This window comes from Ascaphus truei, chromosome 21, assembly GCF_040206685.1.
Source record: "Ascaphus truei isolate aAscTru1 chromosome 21, aAscTru1.hap1, whole genome shotgun sequence".
NCBI lineage: Eukaryota > Metazoa > Chordata > Amphibia > Anura > Ascaphidae > Ascaphus > Ascaphus truei.
In genome coordinates, this window is record NC_134503.1 from 23847977 (window position 1) to 23862419 (window position 14443).

General features: G+C 46.5%; 1 protein-coding gene across 1 annotated transcript in view; it reads left to right on the forward strand.

Moving 5' to 3' along the window:
- Positions 1-12491, forward strand: part of LHX2 (LIM homeobox 2) — a 72869-nt gene extending 60378 nt beyond the window's left edge. Inside the window, exons 4-5 of the mRNA XM_075579375.1 lie at positions 6198-6403; positions 10308-12491. Coding sequence (XP_075435490.1) covers positions 6198-6403; positions 10308-10592 — 491 coding nt within the window. The 3' untranslated portion in view covers positions 10593-12491. The remainder of the gene's footprint in view (positions 1-6197; positions 6404-10307) is intronic.
- The last annotated feature ends 1952 nt before the right edge of the window (positions 12492-14443 follow it).

Sequence of the window (14443 nt, forward strand, 5' to 3'; positions counted from 1 at the left end):
TGCCACTTTCGAGGCATGACCATTAGCAGGTCCTAACACTACCTGAGTTAAAATTCTTACTAACCTGTATAATTACAGGAAGAATGATCAGCATTTGATCTGTCGTAAGCCAGCAAAATTAAACTGATCTGCCAACTTGGACAGTGGGGAGGGGCGAGCTTAAACCTTGGGGGGGAGGGGCCACTAACCTCCCAAAAAACAGCTGAGACCAGCTGCACACAGTTAATAGACACACAGATACCCAACAAGCTCTGAGAAACCCCAAACATTACCACATAATATATATATATATATATATATATATATATATATATATATATATATATATATATATATATATATATATATATATATATATATATATATATATGTAGATAAGTGTCAAAAGGAGTGCTAGTGGGCGTGGCTAAATGTATACAACATAAAACAAAGAAAGATGGCCAAAGCTACTTCCAATGTGACAAAAATACACAGTGCAATACCTATATATTCTCTTGAAAAAGGGTCATTTAGTTTGTGTGCAGCCCTGTTTCCCCCACCCTCTGGGAGATACTGCTAGTGTGGTGCTGAGGCATACCTGTTAGGGTCAAGAGATCTGAGTGGCCTGCGATGTGATGGAGACCAGGACAGGCTTTTGGTGATCACTGAGATTCTTCCATGGTGCTAGTGCCTCCAGTTGTAGTGGGCTCCAGGGTTCCAGAGAGCAGCCCCCACCACAACATACCTTCCATCTGCCCAAGGACTGACACTCAGACAGATATATAAAAGATCCAGGGCTTAATTCTTGCAGTCACTGCACATGATGGTGATACAGTATTGCAGAGTTTCCAAAAATTCAGTCCTATGGGTGGTGCTGGATCCCCTTGAAAGTATAAGGTCCTCTATCAATCAGATGTTCTCACCAGCCACAACGGCTGGGGGTGGGCACGCTCATCCCCGATGGTGGAGGCTCACAGCCCTACTGGTCTCTCCCTCCTCCAGACCAGGACTGCTCAATATTGGGTACTTCCTCTCTGAGATCTGGAAAGGGAGGGTCTAGTGTCTACACCACAATTGGCTGCATGTAAACACCAGGTCACCGCCTCCTTTTCACTCAGAGAGTAGTAGGAGGGGGTCAAAAGCCCCAGGATTAACCTGTCATACCATGTAGCTATCAGGACTTACATGACAGGAGGCAGAGAGGCATACTGAACCAGCCTAGGCAACATGTGTATACCGGTATTAGCTCTCTGGACATGTATGTGTATACCAGTATTACCTCTCTGGGTGTATATGTGTATACCGGTATTACCTCTCTGGGCGTGTATGTGTATACCGGTATTACCTCTCTGGGTGTGTATGTGTATACCAGTATTAACTCTCTGCACATGTATGTGTATACCAGTATTGCCTCTCTGGGCGTATATGGGTATACCGGTATTACCTCTCTGGATGTCTATGTGTATACCAGTATTACCTCTCTGCACATGTATGTGTATACCGGTATTACCTCTCTGGACGTCTATGTATATACCGGTATTACCTCTCTGGACATGTATGTGTATACCGGTATTACCTCTCTGGGCGTGTGTGTGTATACTGGTATTACCTCTCTGGGTGTGTATGTGTGTATGTGTATATCGGTATAACCTCTCTGGGCGTGTATGTGTATATCGGTATTACCTCTCTGGGCGTGTATATGTATACCGGTATTACCTCTCTGGGTGTATGCGTATATCGGTATTACCTCTCTGGGCGTGTATGTGTATATCGGTATTACCTCTCTGGGCGTGTATATGTATACCGGTATTACCTCTCTGGGTGTATGCGTATATCGGTATTACCTCTCTGGGCGTGTATGTGTATACCGGTATTACCTCTCTGGGTGTGTATGTGTATACCGGTATTACCTCTCTGGGCGTATATGTGTATACCGGCATTACCTCTCTGGGTGTTTATGTGTATACCGATATTACCTCTCTGGACGTGTATGTGTATACCGGTATTACCTCTCTGGGCGTGTACGTGTATACCGGTATTACCTGTCTTGGCGTGTATGTGTATACTGGTATTACCTCTCTGGGCGTGTATGTGTATACCGGTATTACCTCTCTGGACATGTATGTGTATATCGGTATTACCTATCTGGGCGTGTATGTGTATACCGGTTTTGCCTCTCTGGGCATGTATGTGTATACCGGTATTACCTCTAAGGGCGTGTTTGTGTATACCGGTATTACCTCTCTGGGCGTGTATGTGTATACCGGTTTTGCCTCTCTGGACATGTATGTGTATACCAGTATTATCTCTCTGGGCATGTATGTGTATACCGGTATTACCTCTCAGGGCGTGTATGTGTATACCTGTATTACCTCTCTGGGCGTGTATGTGTATACCGGTAATACCTCTCTGGACATGTATGTGTATACCGGTATTACCTCTCTGGACATAGTGACCTGATTGGCTTGGGGGGCCGCGGGATTTCTCAGAGCAGGGAAAGAGCAGGGCTGTTGCTAGGGGGCTGCGCAGCTTCCTCCATCCTGATTGGCTGCATTACCCTGCACCAGCCAATCAGCAGGAGGTGGAAAGGAGAAGAGGAAATAGCATGGAGCACAGAGAGATGTGTGTTCGTGTCTCGAGCGTGTCGCTCACCATTGTGTGCAGTATTTTTGGAGAAGCCGCCTGGCGCCCCAAGGAGGTTCGTAAACCATGAAATCAGATAAAAGGGAGCAGCTAGAAGAAATCAAATCCCTCCCAAGTCTCAGCTCGCCGTGTTAACAAACTCACACTAAAAGAGATTTAAAAATACTTCCAGGTGTCAGATTTTGGTACAATTAGTGCTGGATTTCCCATTAGGCCCGATAGGCCCGGGCCTAGGGCAGCAAAATTTTGAGGCGGCAAAAATGTCCGCCCCATTATACAGCTGCCGCGCTGTCAGGCCTGATGGGAAGGTGCTTACATGCGGCGACAGCCTCCTTCCTTCTCCCTCCGAATCTCAGCGTCAAACGTCGCCGCGGACATCACCAGCGTGACGTTACACGGCGTCTCGCTGCCACGGCAATGTGAGGTCGCAACGTCAAACGATGTCATGCCGTCGCGCTGCCATGACAACGCGATGCCGTGCGACGTCACGTTGGTCACAATGACGCCGCGATTCGGAAGGAGGGGAGCGGCAGCAAGGGAGCGGCCGCCACATTTAAGTGCCTAGGAGCGGCGGGTCTTCAAATCCGCTGCTGGGTACAATAGGCGTCACCAGATGTGACCCCTTAAACATGTCACTTCCGTTGATGGACTTCGGTCGAAGGAGTGACTGCCCCTTTAAATAATGTTATTTATATACAAAGATACTGGTTCTCAATGTTAATCTTTTTTTTTTTTTAAATCAGTGTTTTCAGTGTTAATAACGGGAAGAATTGGACACGCTTGAGTTTAGTGGTTGCCATGCACCTTTCCAGGTTTCCTACTGTCTATTGCCTATCTCCCTCCGCTGTAGCTGGGTTTAGAAGTGGCACTCACAGCAAATAATGCCCCGTTCCTGCTGGCATTCTCCAGCTGGCCGGACTCTGTGCTATATAATACGGGCCAGCACTTTCACTAATGTTTTGGTTCTAAAAAAATAAAAATAATTATGTTTAGGTTTTGCTGGAAATCCATTGGTTTTTTTTTGTTTTTTTGAAAACACATTCTGAAAAAAAAAGTCAAAATAAGCAGGATTCTTTTACATAGCGAAAAGAATTTATATCTATGGCGCTGGGCTTATACAGAATAATTACACATTTGTAAAGGATATATACAACCAGGAATGATGATGCTGGCAGATCCAATATGATACTCCACGTGTGGATGATCAAACATGAGACGAAAAAAAAAAATACATAGTATAATACTGTAAAACACTTAGTGAGCACTAAAGACAAACAGAGAAAACAAATGCTGAGAACAACAGGTGACTATAATGATTAAAAAAACACATTTAATATGACACAATGAATCAATACAATTATTAAACACAATTTAAAATAGAAAATGAATGTGGGTCCCACTAGTACAATCCTGCTGTGGCGAGAGTGCCCGCTTACCAGAAGATGGTGGGATGTAGGCAGTGGATAATCAGAGAGTATCCCCTCTCGTGTGGCTACTCCATGCGCTCCTCACCGACATCGGCGCCGTGTTGTTATAAGCCCCGGCTGGGGTATGGGGCGGCAGCCCTGCTCACGCTGGGACGGGCCTCTGCAGCTCTCGGTATTCCACAGCTCGATACACGTGTACCTGGGAAATCCTACTGTCCACCGCCTGTAGCAGATTCGCCAAATCCCTGGCCCGCGGTGCTGTGAAGATGGCAGCGCAGATTCGTCTGCGATCACTTGGCGGGAAACTCGGCAGGTAGTAAAGCAGTGTGTACGTGGGACCACCCTACGCGTTTCGGAAGACCTGAGGAAGGAAGCTTTACTACCTGCCGAGTTTCCCGCCAAGTGATCGCGGACGAATCTGCGCTACCATCTTCTGGTAAGCGGGCCCTCTCGCCACAGCAGGATTGTACTAGTGAGACCCACATTCATTTCTATTTTATATTGTGTTTAATAATTGTATTGATTCATTGTGTCATATTAAATGTGTGTTTTTTAATCCTTATAGTCACCTGTTGTTCTCAGCATCTCTTTTCTCTGTTTGTCTTTAGTGCTCACTAAGGGGCCTATGCAGAGAGCAGCGAATTTTAAAATTGGCGAATTTATTAAAAAGTAGCTTTTTTGGAGAGTTTTATTCTCCATATGCAGAAAAGTGCGAATTCTGCTATGTTTAACATGGATGCGTGTGGCGAGTTTAAATTGGCGAGATGCGCGCTTCAGAAACGTGTAAAAACAAATTCGCGCCTTTTTTTTCCCTTTGCAATGGCCGCGAGCGGCAGCTTCTTGCCAGTTTTTTCTGGCGAGGCAAAAAGGAGACAATCGCGCCATTTTATTGGCGCGAACAGCCGCTAGATGCCGTTCGCGCCTCTCTGCATTAGGATATTTTTAAAACTGGCGAGATTGAGGTTCTCGCCAGCCGCGAGGCGAGTTTTACAAATAGAAAAGAAAAATTGGCGCGTTTTTCGGAACTCGCCATTTTCTGCTGCTTTCTGCGCGATTTTCTCCAAAAAATGGCGAATTTCGAAATAGCGCTGCTCTCTGCATAGGCCCCTAAGTGTTTTACAGTATTATACTATGTATTTTTATTTTTCGTTTCATGTTTGATCATCCACACGTTGAGTATCATATTGGATCTGCCAGCATCATCATTCCTGGTTGTATATATCCTTTACAATTGTATAATTATTCTGTATAAGCCGAGCGCCATAGATATAAATTCTTTTCCTATCTATCACCTGACCTGGGGTCAGTGTTATATCGCAGGCAGCCAGCTGGTCACCTATACTATATATTATTCACTGCAGAGATTAGCGCTACCTATCTGTTTTTTCTGTAGGATTCTTTTACATGTATTTTGTGACATTTTCAAACGTTAAACCTTTTTTGCAAAAGTTCCTGGGTTTGAGCCTTTTTCAGGTTTTTTAAAGTTTGTCCCGGAGTTTGACAGCCGAACAAACTTCAAACGTTGTGAAGGAAAGACTCAGTGAGTAAAGGCTCAGTGAGTAAAGGCTCAGTGTGTAAAGGCACAGTGAGTAAAGGCTCGGCGATTAAATGCTCAGTGAGTAAAGGCACTGACTGAGAGCATTGACATTGAGTGTGAATCAGGGGAACCTGGATCAATTCCTGGTGTCGGCTTCTTGTGACCTTGGGCAAGTCACTTTATCTCCCTGTGCCTCAGGCACCAAACACATAGACTGTAAGCTCCATGCGGCAGGGATTGTGCCTGTAACATTCCTATGTGCTGCGTACCGCGCGCTGTACTGTGATTGTGACGCGCTTTTGTTCCATTGGGAGAAAAGCGTTATATGAAATAAAGTTATTATTAATAAGATGACACTGTGAACAAAGCAGCGTGTTCAAATCCTACGGGGGGTCCTAAGGATGGGGTGACTGTTTCCCCTCTCGCCTCACACACAGAGGGTTAAAAATGAAGCATGTGACAATAACAGGACTCCCTTCTAGCTCCTCAATCCGCCCGTGAAGTAGCTGCACAATCTATCCTGAAACTCAATTTGTTTTGGAACTAGAAGCCTAGTGCTATTAGGGGGTTTGCTCTGTAATTAATGACATCTCCTCTCTTGTTTCTGCTAGCGCTAAGCTGCAATGAAAACGACGGAGACCATATGGACAGGGACCAACAGTACACTCCCAACCAGAAAACCAAACGCATGAGGACCTCCTTCAAACACCACCAGCTGCGGACTATGAAGTCTTACTTTGCTATCAACCACAATCCAGACGCCAAGGACTTAAAGCAGTTAGCTCAGAAGACCGGCCTAACCAAAAGGGTGCTGCAGGTAAGCTGCAAGTCTGCGGCCTGTCTATGCTTTGCTACCTGGGTGCAGGCTGCGGCCTGTCTATGCTTTGCTACCGGCGTGCAGGCTGCGGCCTGTCTATGCTTTGCTACCGGCGTACAGGCTGCGGCCTGTCTATGCTTTGCTACCAGCGTACAGGCTGCGGCCTGTCTATGCTTTGCTACCGGCGTGCAGGCTGCGGCCTGTCTATGCTTTGCTACCGGCGTGCAGGCTGCGGCCTGTCTATGCTTTGCTACCGGGGTGCAGGCTGCGGCCTGTCTATGCTTTGCTACCGGCGTGCAGGCTGCGGCCTGTCTATGCTTTGCTACCGGCGTGCAGGCTGCGGCCTGTCTATGCTTTGCTACCGGCGTGCAGGCTGCGGCCTGTCTATGCTTTGCTACCGGCGTGCAGGCTGCGGCCCTGGCAAGGAGCATTGTGCAAAAGATAGCGGTTATTAAAGCGCCCGCCAGGCTGTTCCCTCTCTCTGACGTGCTGCGTAGGAAGGATAACACGATGGGGCCTGGTTGTAAAATATGACAAAAAAACGTAATAAAAAAAAAAAAATTCATACAAAAAATAAATAAATGATAAAATAAACATTCTTAGCGCTTAGTGATCTCTATGAAAACGCCCAAAACTAAACAATCTAATTAAAGATGCCCTTAATGTGACACAGGAAGATCAGACGGACCTTGCAGGAACGCATGCACAAGGCGTTACAATGGTGCAGGCGGGACTGCAGATTCAACCCTTATTAACCCTTAGTTACCCCAGCCACATATCTCTAAGAGACGCGGCTGCTGCCCCAGTGCTGGAGACGCCGCGCAGGAATGCTGCACACCTGGAATATTGAACTTATATTTCTAAGTTTGTGAGATTGGCTTTAGGCCTCTGCTATTAACCTCTTCGTTGCCAGATCGTTGCAGGCCCCTCCGTCTGCGGAGGGGTAAATGGCGCTCTTTAGCATGCCAGCTCTTGGACCCAGAACCACAATATACATCTAGTCTGCCATAGCATGACACACAGTTATAATGACCGGCTGTAGTAATGCCCCAGTCCCACTGCCTGACTCACACGGAGGTCCTGGGACGCAAGCTGGGGTTTCCCTACTCCAAAAGCAGTGCCTCTGCCACACGGACCCTACTCCCCCTGCGAGAGGGTGTCCAGCCACCTTCTCTTGGGGGTCAGAGTGTTGTCAGGGTGCGCCTGCACATTACCGCCGGCGCTTTGTATGTTACACTCCCAGGGGCGTGTCATGGAAGTGTAGAGGTTGTGTGATGTGTCTGTAACGGAGCTCCGGGCTCCTAGTGTAAAAGGGCTTAAACCAATACGTACAGGCCAGCAGCTACAATTATTGATGGGCTCCAGTTATATATTATGAGGCTCAGTTAAGAGAAGAAGTATGTTGGATAAGTGTGCAGGCATGCTCAGCATTGCTTTATACTGCAGCATATTTTCAGAAGCTTTGACTGTCTATTTTCATCACTCTATATGAAGGAACTCACAGCCAGTCTAGAAGTAGTTGTGTTCTTGCAACGTGACCTGGCCTACACTCCTCAGTTATATGCTGATGGTGTGTGTGTGTGTCTGAGTCGTGTGTGTGTCTGATGGCGTGTGTGTGTCTGATGACGTGTGTGTGTCTGATGGCGTGTGTGTGTCTGATGACGTGTGTGTGTCTGATGACGTGTGTGTGTCTGATGACGTTTGTGTCTGAGCCGTGTGTGTGTCTGGGCCGTGTGTGTGTCTGATGGCGCGTGTGTGTCTGATGGCGCGTGTGTGTGTGTCTGATGGCGTGTGTGTGTGTCAGAGCCGTTTGTGTGTCTGATGGCGTGTGTGTGTCTGAGCCGTGTGAGATGTCCTCATGGGCAGAACAGAGTCGACAATGCAAAAAACAAGCTGTGCCATGTGTGTATAGAGAAAGAGAGATTAACACCTCCCAATCTATAAAATGTAGCATATATATGTATATATTATACCGTACATATTTTAAGTTATGATGGGTGAAAAGGGAGACATGTAAGGGTTCCATGTAAAAATGGATTTCAGGCAAAAGGTCACATGGTGTGCTCATTTGCATGTAATTTCCCAGAATCCCTTGCTACAGTGGCAGCACTGTATGCTAGGTGATAATGGTGAAAAGCAGGGTTTCAGACCTGTCTAAGACATGTTACTGTGCTCACAAGTGATCTTTTTATATGCTATATATTATACTATATATTCTATACACTTTTAATCTGATTGCCAGGGTCGGGGTTGGCTAGTCCTGGTTTTGCAGTTTTCCGCATTTTCCCATTTTTTTCACACCACATAAAAGGGAAAATGACAAGATTAACATTCTGAAATAAGAGCAATGCACCCCCCCCCCCCCAAAAAAAAACCAAAGCATCATACCCTGCTGGGTGTTAGTGTGCCACATTGCAGAGCCAGGACGCTCTGTGCTTGTTGAATGGACGGATGCACAGATTGTATAGTGAAGGTGCTGCGGCATGTTACTCACTATAGTGCTGTTTACTTACTCTTGCACATGTCTTGCACCTCATCCCCAAGTGCAACATAGTGAGACGCAGGGAAACGCACAGCTAACGATGCAGTAACGTCCGTTCTCTTGAACAGAAGTTGATGCATCACTATCTGTCTTAGCACTTGGAATAGGGCCGTATGTTGAATAGAGCGCTCCTCTGTTCTCCCTCTCACCTCCTATGACATCTCTCCCTATGTAGCGATGACTTTGTTCCCATTCCCTCTCTTTTCATTTTGCCTTTTTTCTATCATCCCCCTCTTTTTCTCTCTCTGTTTGGCACATTTGTTCCAAGCTCTTGTTCCTCCCTCTCCTCCCTGCCCTCGTTCCTCCCTCCCCCCTCTCCCCCCTCACTCTCCCCTCTCTCCCCTCACTCTCCCTTCTCTCCCCCCTCCCTCTCCCCTATCCCCCCCTCCCCCCTTTCCTCCCTCCTCTCCTTCCCTCTCACTTACATCCCTCCTTTGCTTCCCCCCACTGAGCTTGCCCTCTGTGCATACCTCTGATTCAATCCCCTCTGGAGTACCTCCAGCCCTCTGACCTCTAGCAGGACCGGCTGGATCCATGCGCACAGATAAGAGCCCTTCTGTGTGACCGTGTTAGGAAACCCTGCCTTGCATTGGAAGTTTTCTCATTACTAAGATTGTGCTCAGCCCTGGAGGGGCCTGTCACCTGTTACCCTCCAGCACACAAAGGTTTACAACTGATTTTAATTTCAATAAATGACCCACTATGGTTTAATTGGAATGTCCTTTGCAAAATGTCTACATTTTTGATGCTCCTTTGGATTCCTCTAATTAGCCGATTTACATAATTCAATCAGAGGTGTCCCAGCACCTCACTGCTTCGCCTCTCCATGGGCACAGGGAAGGGCACAGGGGAACAGTTCTAGCTTTCTGCGTTCCATGTCTGACTTTGATAGTAACAGTGAGACACAAGTGCACTACGGACCGAGAGAACTCATAAAGCCATTAACATCGTTACATTATTCTTTGCTTACGCTAGGGCCAGTGCACTGACTCGGTGCCAGCTTAATTATACGTCAGCCGGAAGGCCAGGCTTATTTAAGGAGCTTGAGGAAGGCACGAGTTTGCCAGTTGAATACACCTCCATCCCACAATCATCAGACAGACACCTCCTGTAATGTAAACTGGGAGAATGTGCTGGGGAAGCGTAAAGATGTCCGTGTTCTTTACCAGTGTGATCATATGTCTCACTCTTAGGAATAACATTACAGATGATTAGTGGACATAGCAGCTGTAGATATAGCCAGTGATGTGTTTCTGTCTGTGTTCTGCACTGAGGAGGAAGCTGGAAGCCATTAAACTGTTGTGATAATGAAAACTGTAAACCTGTGATCATGACTTAAGTCAATTTGTTCAATGATTCCAGGTATGGTTTCAGAACGCACGAGCCAAATTCAGACGGAACCTTCTGCGTCAGGAGAACGGAGTGGACAAAACGTCCGACTCAACACTCCAAGCTGGGACTCCGTCAGGACCGGTGTCTGAAATCTCCAACGCCTCCATGAGTCCTTCCAGCACCCCTACTACTTTAACAGACTTGACTAACCCTACCATGCCAACCGTGACGTCCGTTCTCACGTCGGTGGCTGGCAGCCTGGAACTGCACGAGTCCCGGAGCCCCCCGCAAACAACGCTCACGAATCTCTTCTGATGTTCTCGCTGCAATTTCTTTAAGAAAGAAATTATTTTTAGTCGATTTCCAAGTGTATTTTAATAGAGACTTTGTTCAATGAACTAACTACATTTTTTTTGGGGGGGGGGACTGTCCTGAAGGAAAGCTCATTGTACTGGTGTTAAGATAAACTGAAGGACAGCTTGGAAGACGTATCTGCAACACAACATTTGTGTAACTGTACAATTTTGGGGACTCTACAAGGGAAAGAACCATTAATTTAAGTTGGCTGAAGCTTCTGTATTCTCAAAGACTGTTACGTGCCTTATATACTGTCTTATCAACATACGTTTTCTCTCTGTATATTTATGACCAGAACAATATTGTTTCAAGTTTGTTACTTTTCAAATAGTCCTCAAAACCTACCTTGTTGTTTTAGATATTTTGCAACAGAACTTTTGCTCTAAGCTAATAATGTAAAACGTGAGCAGTAATAAAACCGTTTGTGGAGTCTGACAGACGAGGACTTCCAATTAGGTTTGCCCCGAGCACCTCCATTCAGACATGTTTATAACGCTCAAGGTTGGCCTAAGACAGGTGATGTTACAGAGGGATCTACTCATGGTGTGCTGGTGGGAAATGTCTCTTATACAGATCCTTCCAGTTGGGTGTTTAGTGATTTCAGGATTAATGTTCCAACCCTGTTTGCTTCTGGTTACCAGTATATTTGTGAAAATACGTTGCAGAAGTTCTGAAGAAGTTGTGATTGGCTAGGCTGAAATAAGTATTAACTATAGTGTGCGCGAATGGATCAGCGCCAGTTACTGAATTCAATAAAATACGTAAGTGGTTCCTCCAACAACGCAGGATTGACAAAAAAAACAAAGTATCATTGCTTTAATCTCCCTGACATTATACTTCACCATGGAAATCGACAGCTGATTGGGATAAAATAAGACTCCGGAGTCATTAAAAGTCGAAGTATAAATTAGATCGTTTTTTTCCCCTCGTTACAAAATTCAGTTTATTTTGACGTTTCCAGTATTAACTTTTTAACACAACATTTAAAACCTAGGCTTGAAAGCCCAACGCCAGGGAAAGGCAAAGAAACGACATCTATAGCGTCCACATAACTGCGCAGTGCGTCACCTCCAGTGATACTGAACATGGGTAGAGCTATTAGGAAATATCCCCGCCCCCTCTACATAGTTCCCCGCCACCCCCCCAAATACAAGCAAAGAATAGCACAGTGAAGTATGAGATGGGATACTACAAGCAGAGGAAGTGGGGATGGAGTCGAATGTTTTAACGTGACTTTTCCCTCCCCCTTATGCTGACCCGTTTCCATACAGAATTGCACTTAATATTGCTCGTGTTTGGGAAGTATGCAGAAAGCACAGCGCACGCCACCCCAATACCCTAACTCTATCAGTGCCGCAGTGGCCCAGGGGCTTCGGAACATGCTGCGGCCTCTCTGACACTGCAGGTGTTGCCGGAAGTATTTAGAAACGTACCCTTACGACTAAAGGCGTGTTTAGTTCGTTTTATTTATAACATTGGTAAACCCCATTCACACCAACCAACCGTGTACACATTTATGGCCTTTTTGTATTTTTTTTGTTGTTGTAATGTTTTGTTTTGTCTCTAAAAGGTATAAAGCAGGTACGAGAATAAATATACTAATAAAAAGCTGCTTCTTTGAACCTGTTTTGGGCCCCGCCATTCCTTAGCACCTTCTCCCACTCTTATTTCCCCCCTTGTAATGTTGGATAAGGTCGGAACGATTTTGAGATGTTGCATCTTTTGGATGGATAATTATACCTCAGCAATGCTTAACTTTTACATTAGAATGAAGGGATGCATTTATTTGTCCTTGTTTGATTAATACAGAAACGTTAGTGTTCTTGATATGGAGAATAAATTTTGGCCGTGACACAAGTAATTTGTTGCTTACGAAGTGAATGCCTTTTGTTTTTTCTCTCCGAGTGACTCTTTGTTATCGCGTCCCACAAGTGTGTGACATTCCCAAGGTGCAGGGCCATTCCCAGCATTTGGGTTAGAAACCCATAAGCTACGCTGGAGATTTGGGATGTCATACATGAAACTGGCATGGTCACACAGGATGGCGGGTTTTCACATTCATTACTAATTCTTCTGGCTTCTGCTTCCTCTGGAACAGCCCGACCCTGTCCTTCCCCATTCTTGCTTACTTGGGCAGGTTGTTACGGTTCTAGAAGCGACAAAAGGGGTGACATTTGGGGACTTTAGAAAGGGTGCAGACAGTTTTCAAGGCAGCACTGCTAGAATGTATTTGGGGTGATTTGTTGGGGCAGGACCAGAATTCATCCTCAAATTCAGGAACTAGCACTCCCCAAACTTGCCCCGGGGTGGAAAGAATGTCTGCTTACAGGAAGCTGCAGGTAAGCCAATCGGTAAGGGCGATGAATAAAGTAACCCCTCAGGGATTGGCCGGCTCTTGCCAGTGAATCCCAGAGAGGCTACTTTATTCATCGCCCTTACCGATTGGATGAAGATACCCAGTGACCCTCTTCCAAAATTCGATGGCCAAGCCCGGAATATAAATAAAGTTACTAAATGTCCATGTATGCCCTGGACGTGTGTACAGGACGTGTGTGTACAGGACGTGTGTGTGTACAGGACGTGTGTGTACAGGACGTGTGTGTACAGGACGTGTGTGTGTACAGGACGTGTGTGTACAGGACGTGTGTGTACAGGACGTGTGTGTACAGGACATGTGTGTACAGGACATGTGTGTACAGGACATGTGTGTACAGGACATGTGTGTACAGGACATGTGTGTACAGGACATGTGTGTAGAGGACATGTGTGTACAGCAGTGGTTCCCAAACTTTTTCAGTTCAAGGCTCCCAAAGGCGATCAGGATTTTTCCGCGGCTCCCAAAGTGAAGACAAAGTTGTACATACATACCTAACAGTTGCAGTGCGCAGTTGGTGGCTTGGTGCGGTTACGGTTAGTGAAAAAAATTAAACGCGAATGTAAAAACCACAAAAACAATGTATTGATGGAAATAATTAGTGAGACGGATGAGCCTGTTTTTCACTACACATCTTTTCAAGCCTCGGAATCAAACTGGATAAAGCCACCCTCATTTCCTGTTCCACGTTGATTTTTCGCACGGTATTTGCTTTTTATCACTGCGAACCGCCGAAACCCAGCTTCTCTCTCTCTCTGACTCTCTCTCTCTGACTCTCTTTCTCTCTGACTCTCTCTATGATTCTCTGACTCTCTCTCCGACTCTCTCTCTCTGATTCTCTGACTCTCTCTCTCTCTGACTCTCTCTCTCTGACTCTGACTCTCTCTCTCTGACTCTCTTTCTCTCTGATTCTCTCACTCTCTCTCTCTGACTCTCTTTCTCTCTGATTCTCTGACTCTCTCTCTCTAACTCTCTCTCTCTGACTCTCTCTCTGATTCTCTGACTCTCTCTGATTCTCTGACTCTCTCTGATTCTCTGACTCTCTGACTCTCTCTCTGACTCTCTCTCTCTCTCCGACTCTCTCTCTCTCTGACTCTCTCTCTCTCTGACTCTCTCTCTCTCTCTGACTCTCTCTCCCTGCCTCCCCCTGCACCCACCGCCCACCACCGGAGAGGCAAAGGTACAACCCCCACTCCCCCAGGCTGGCACCCCTGGCTGGGACCCGGGGTAGAAGAGGGGGTTGGGGGGACGACGACACCACGCAGCCGACAGAGAAGCCAGGAGCGGGAAGACAGACACACACACTCACCGTGTGCTCTGCACAAAGCGGAAGGCCCGCCCCCAGCACCCTCTGACCTGCAGCCAATCCCCTGCGGCCCGGCTGGCATTCTAAGCCCCGGCCGGCATCCTCCATACCGGGACAGGACATAAAAAA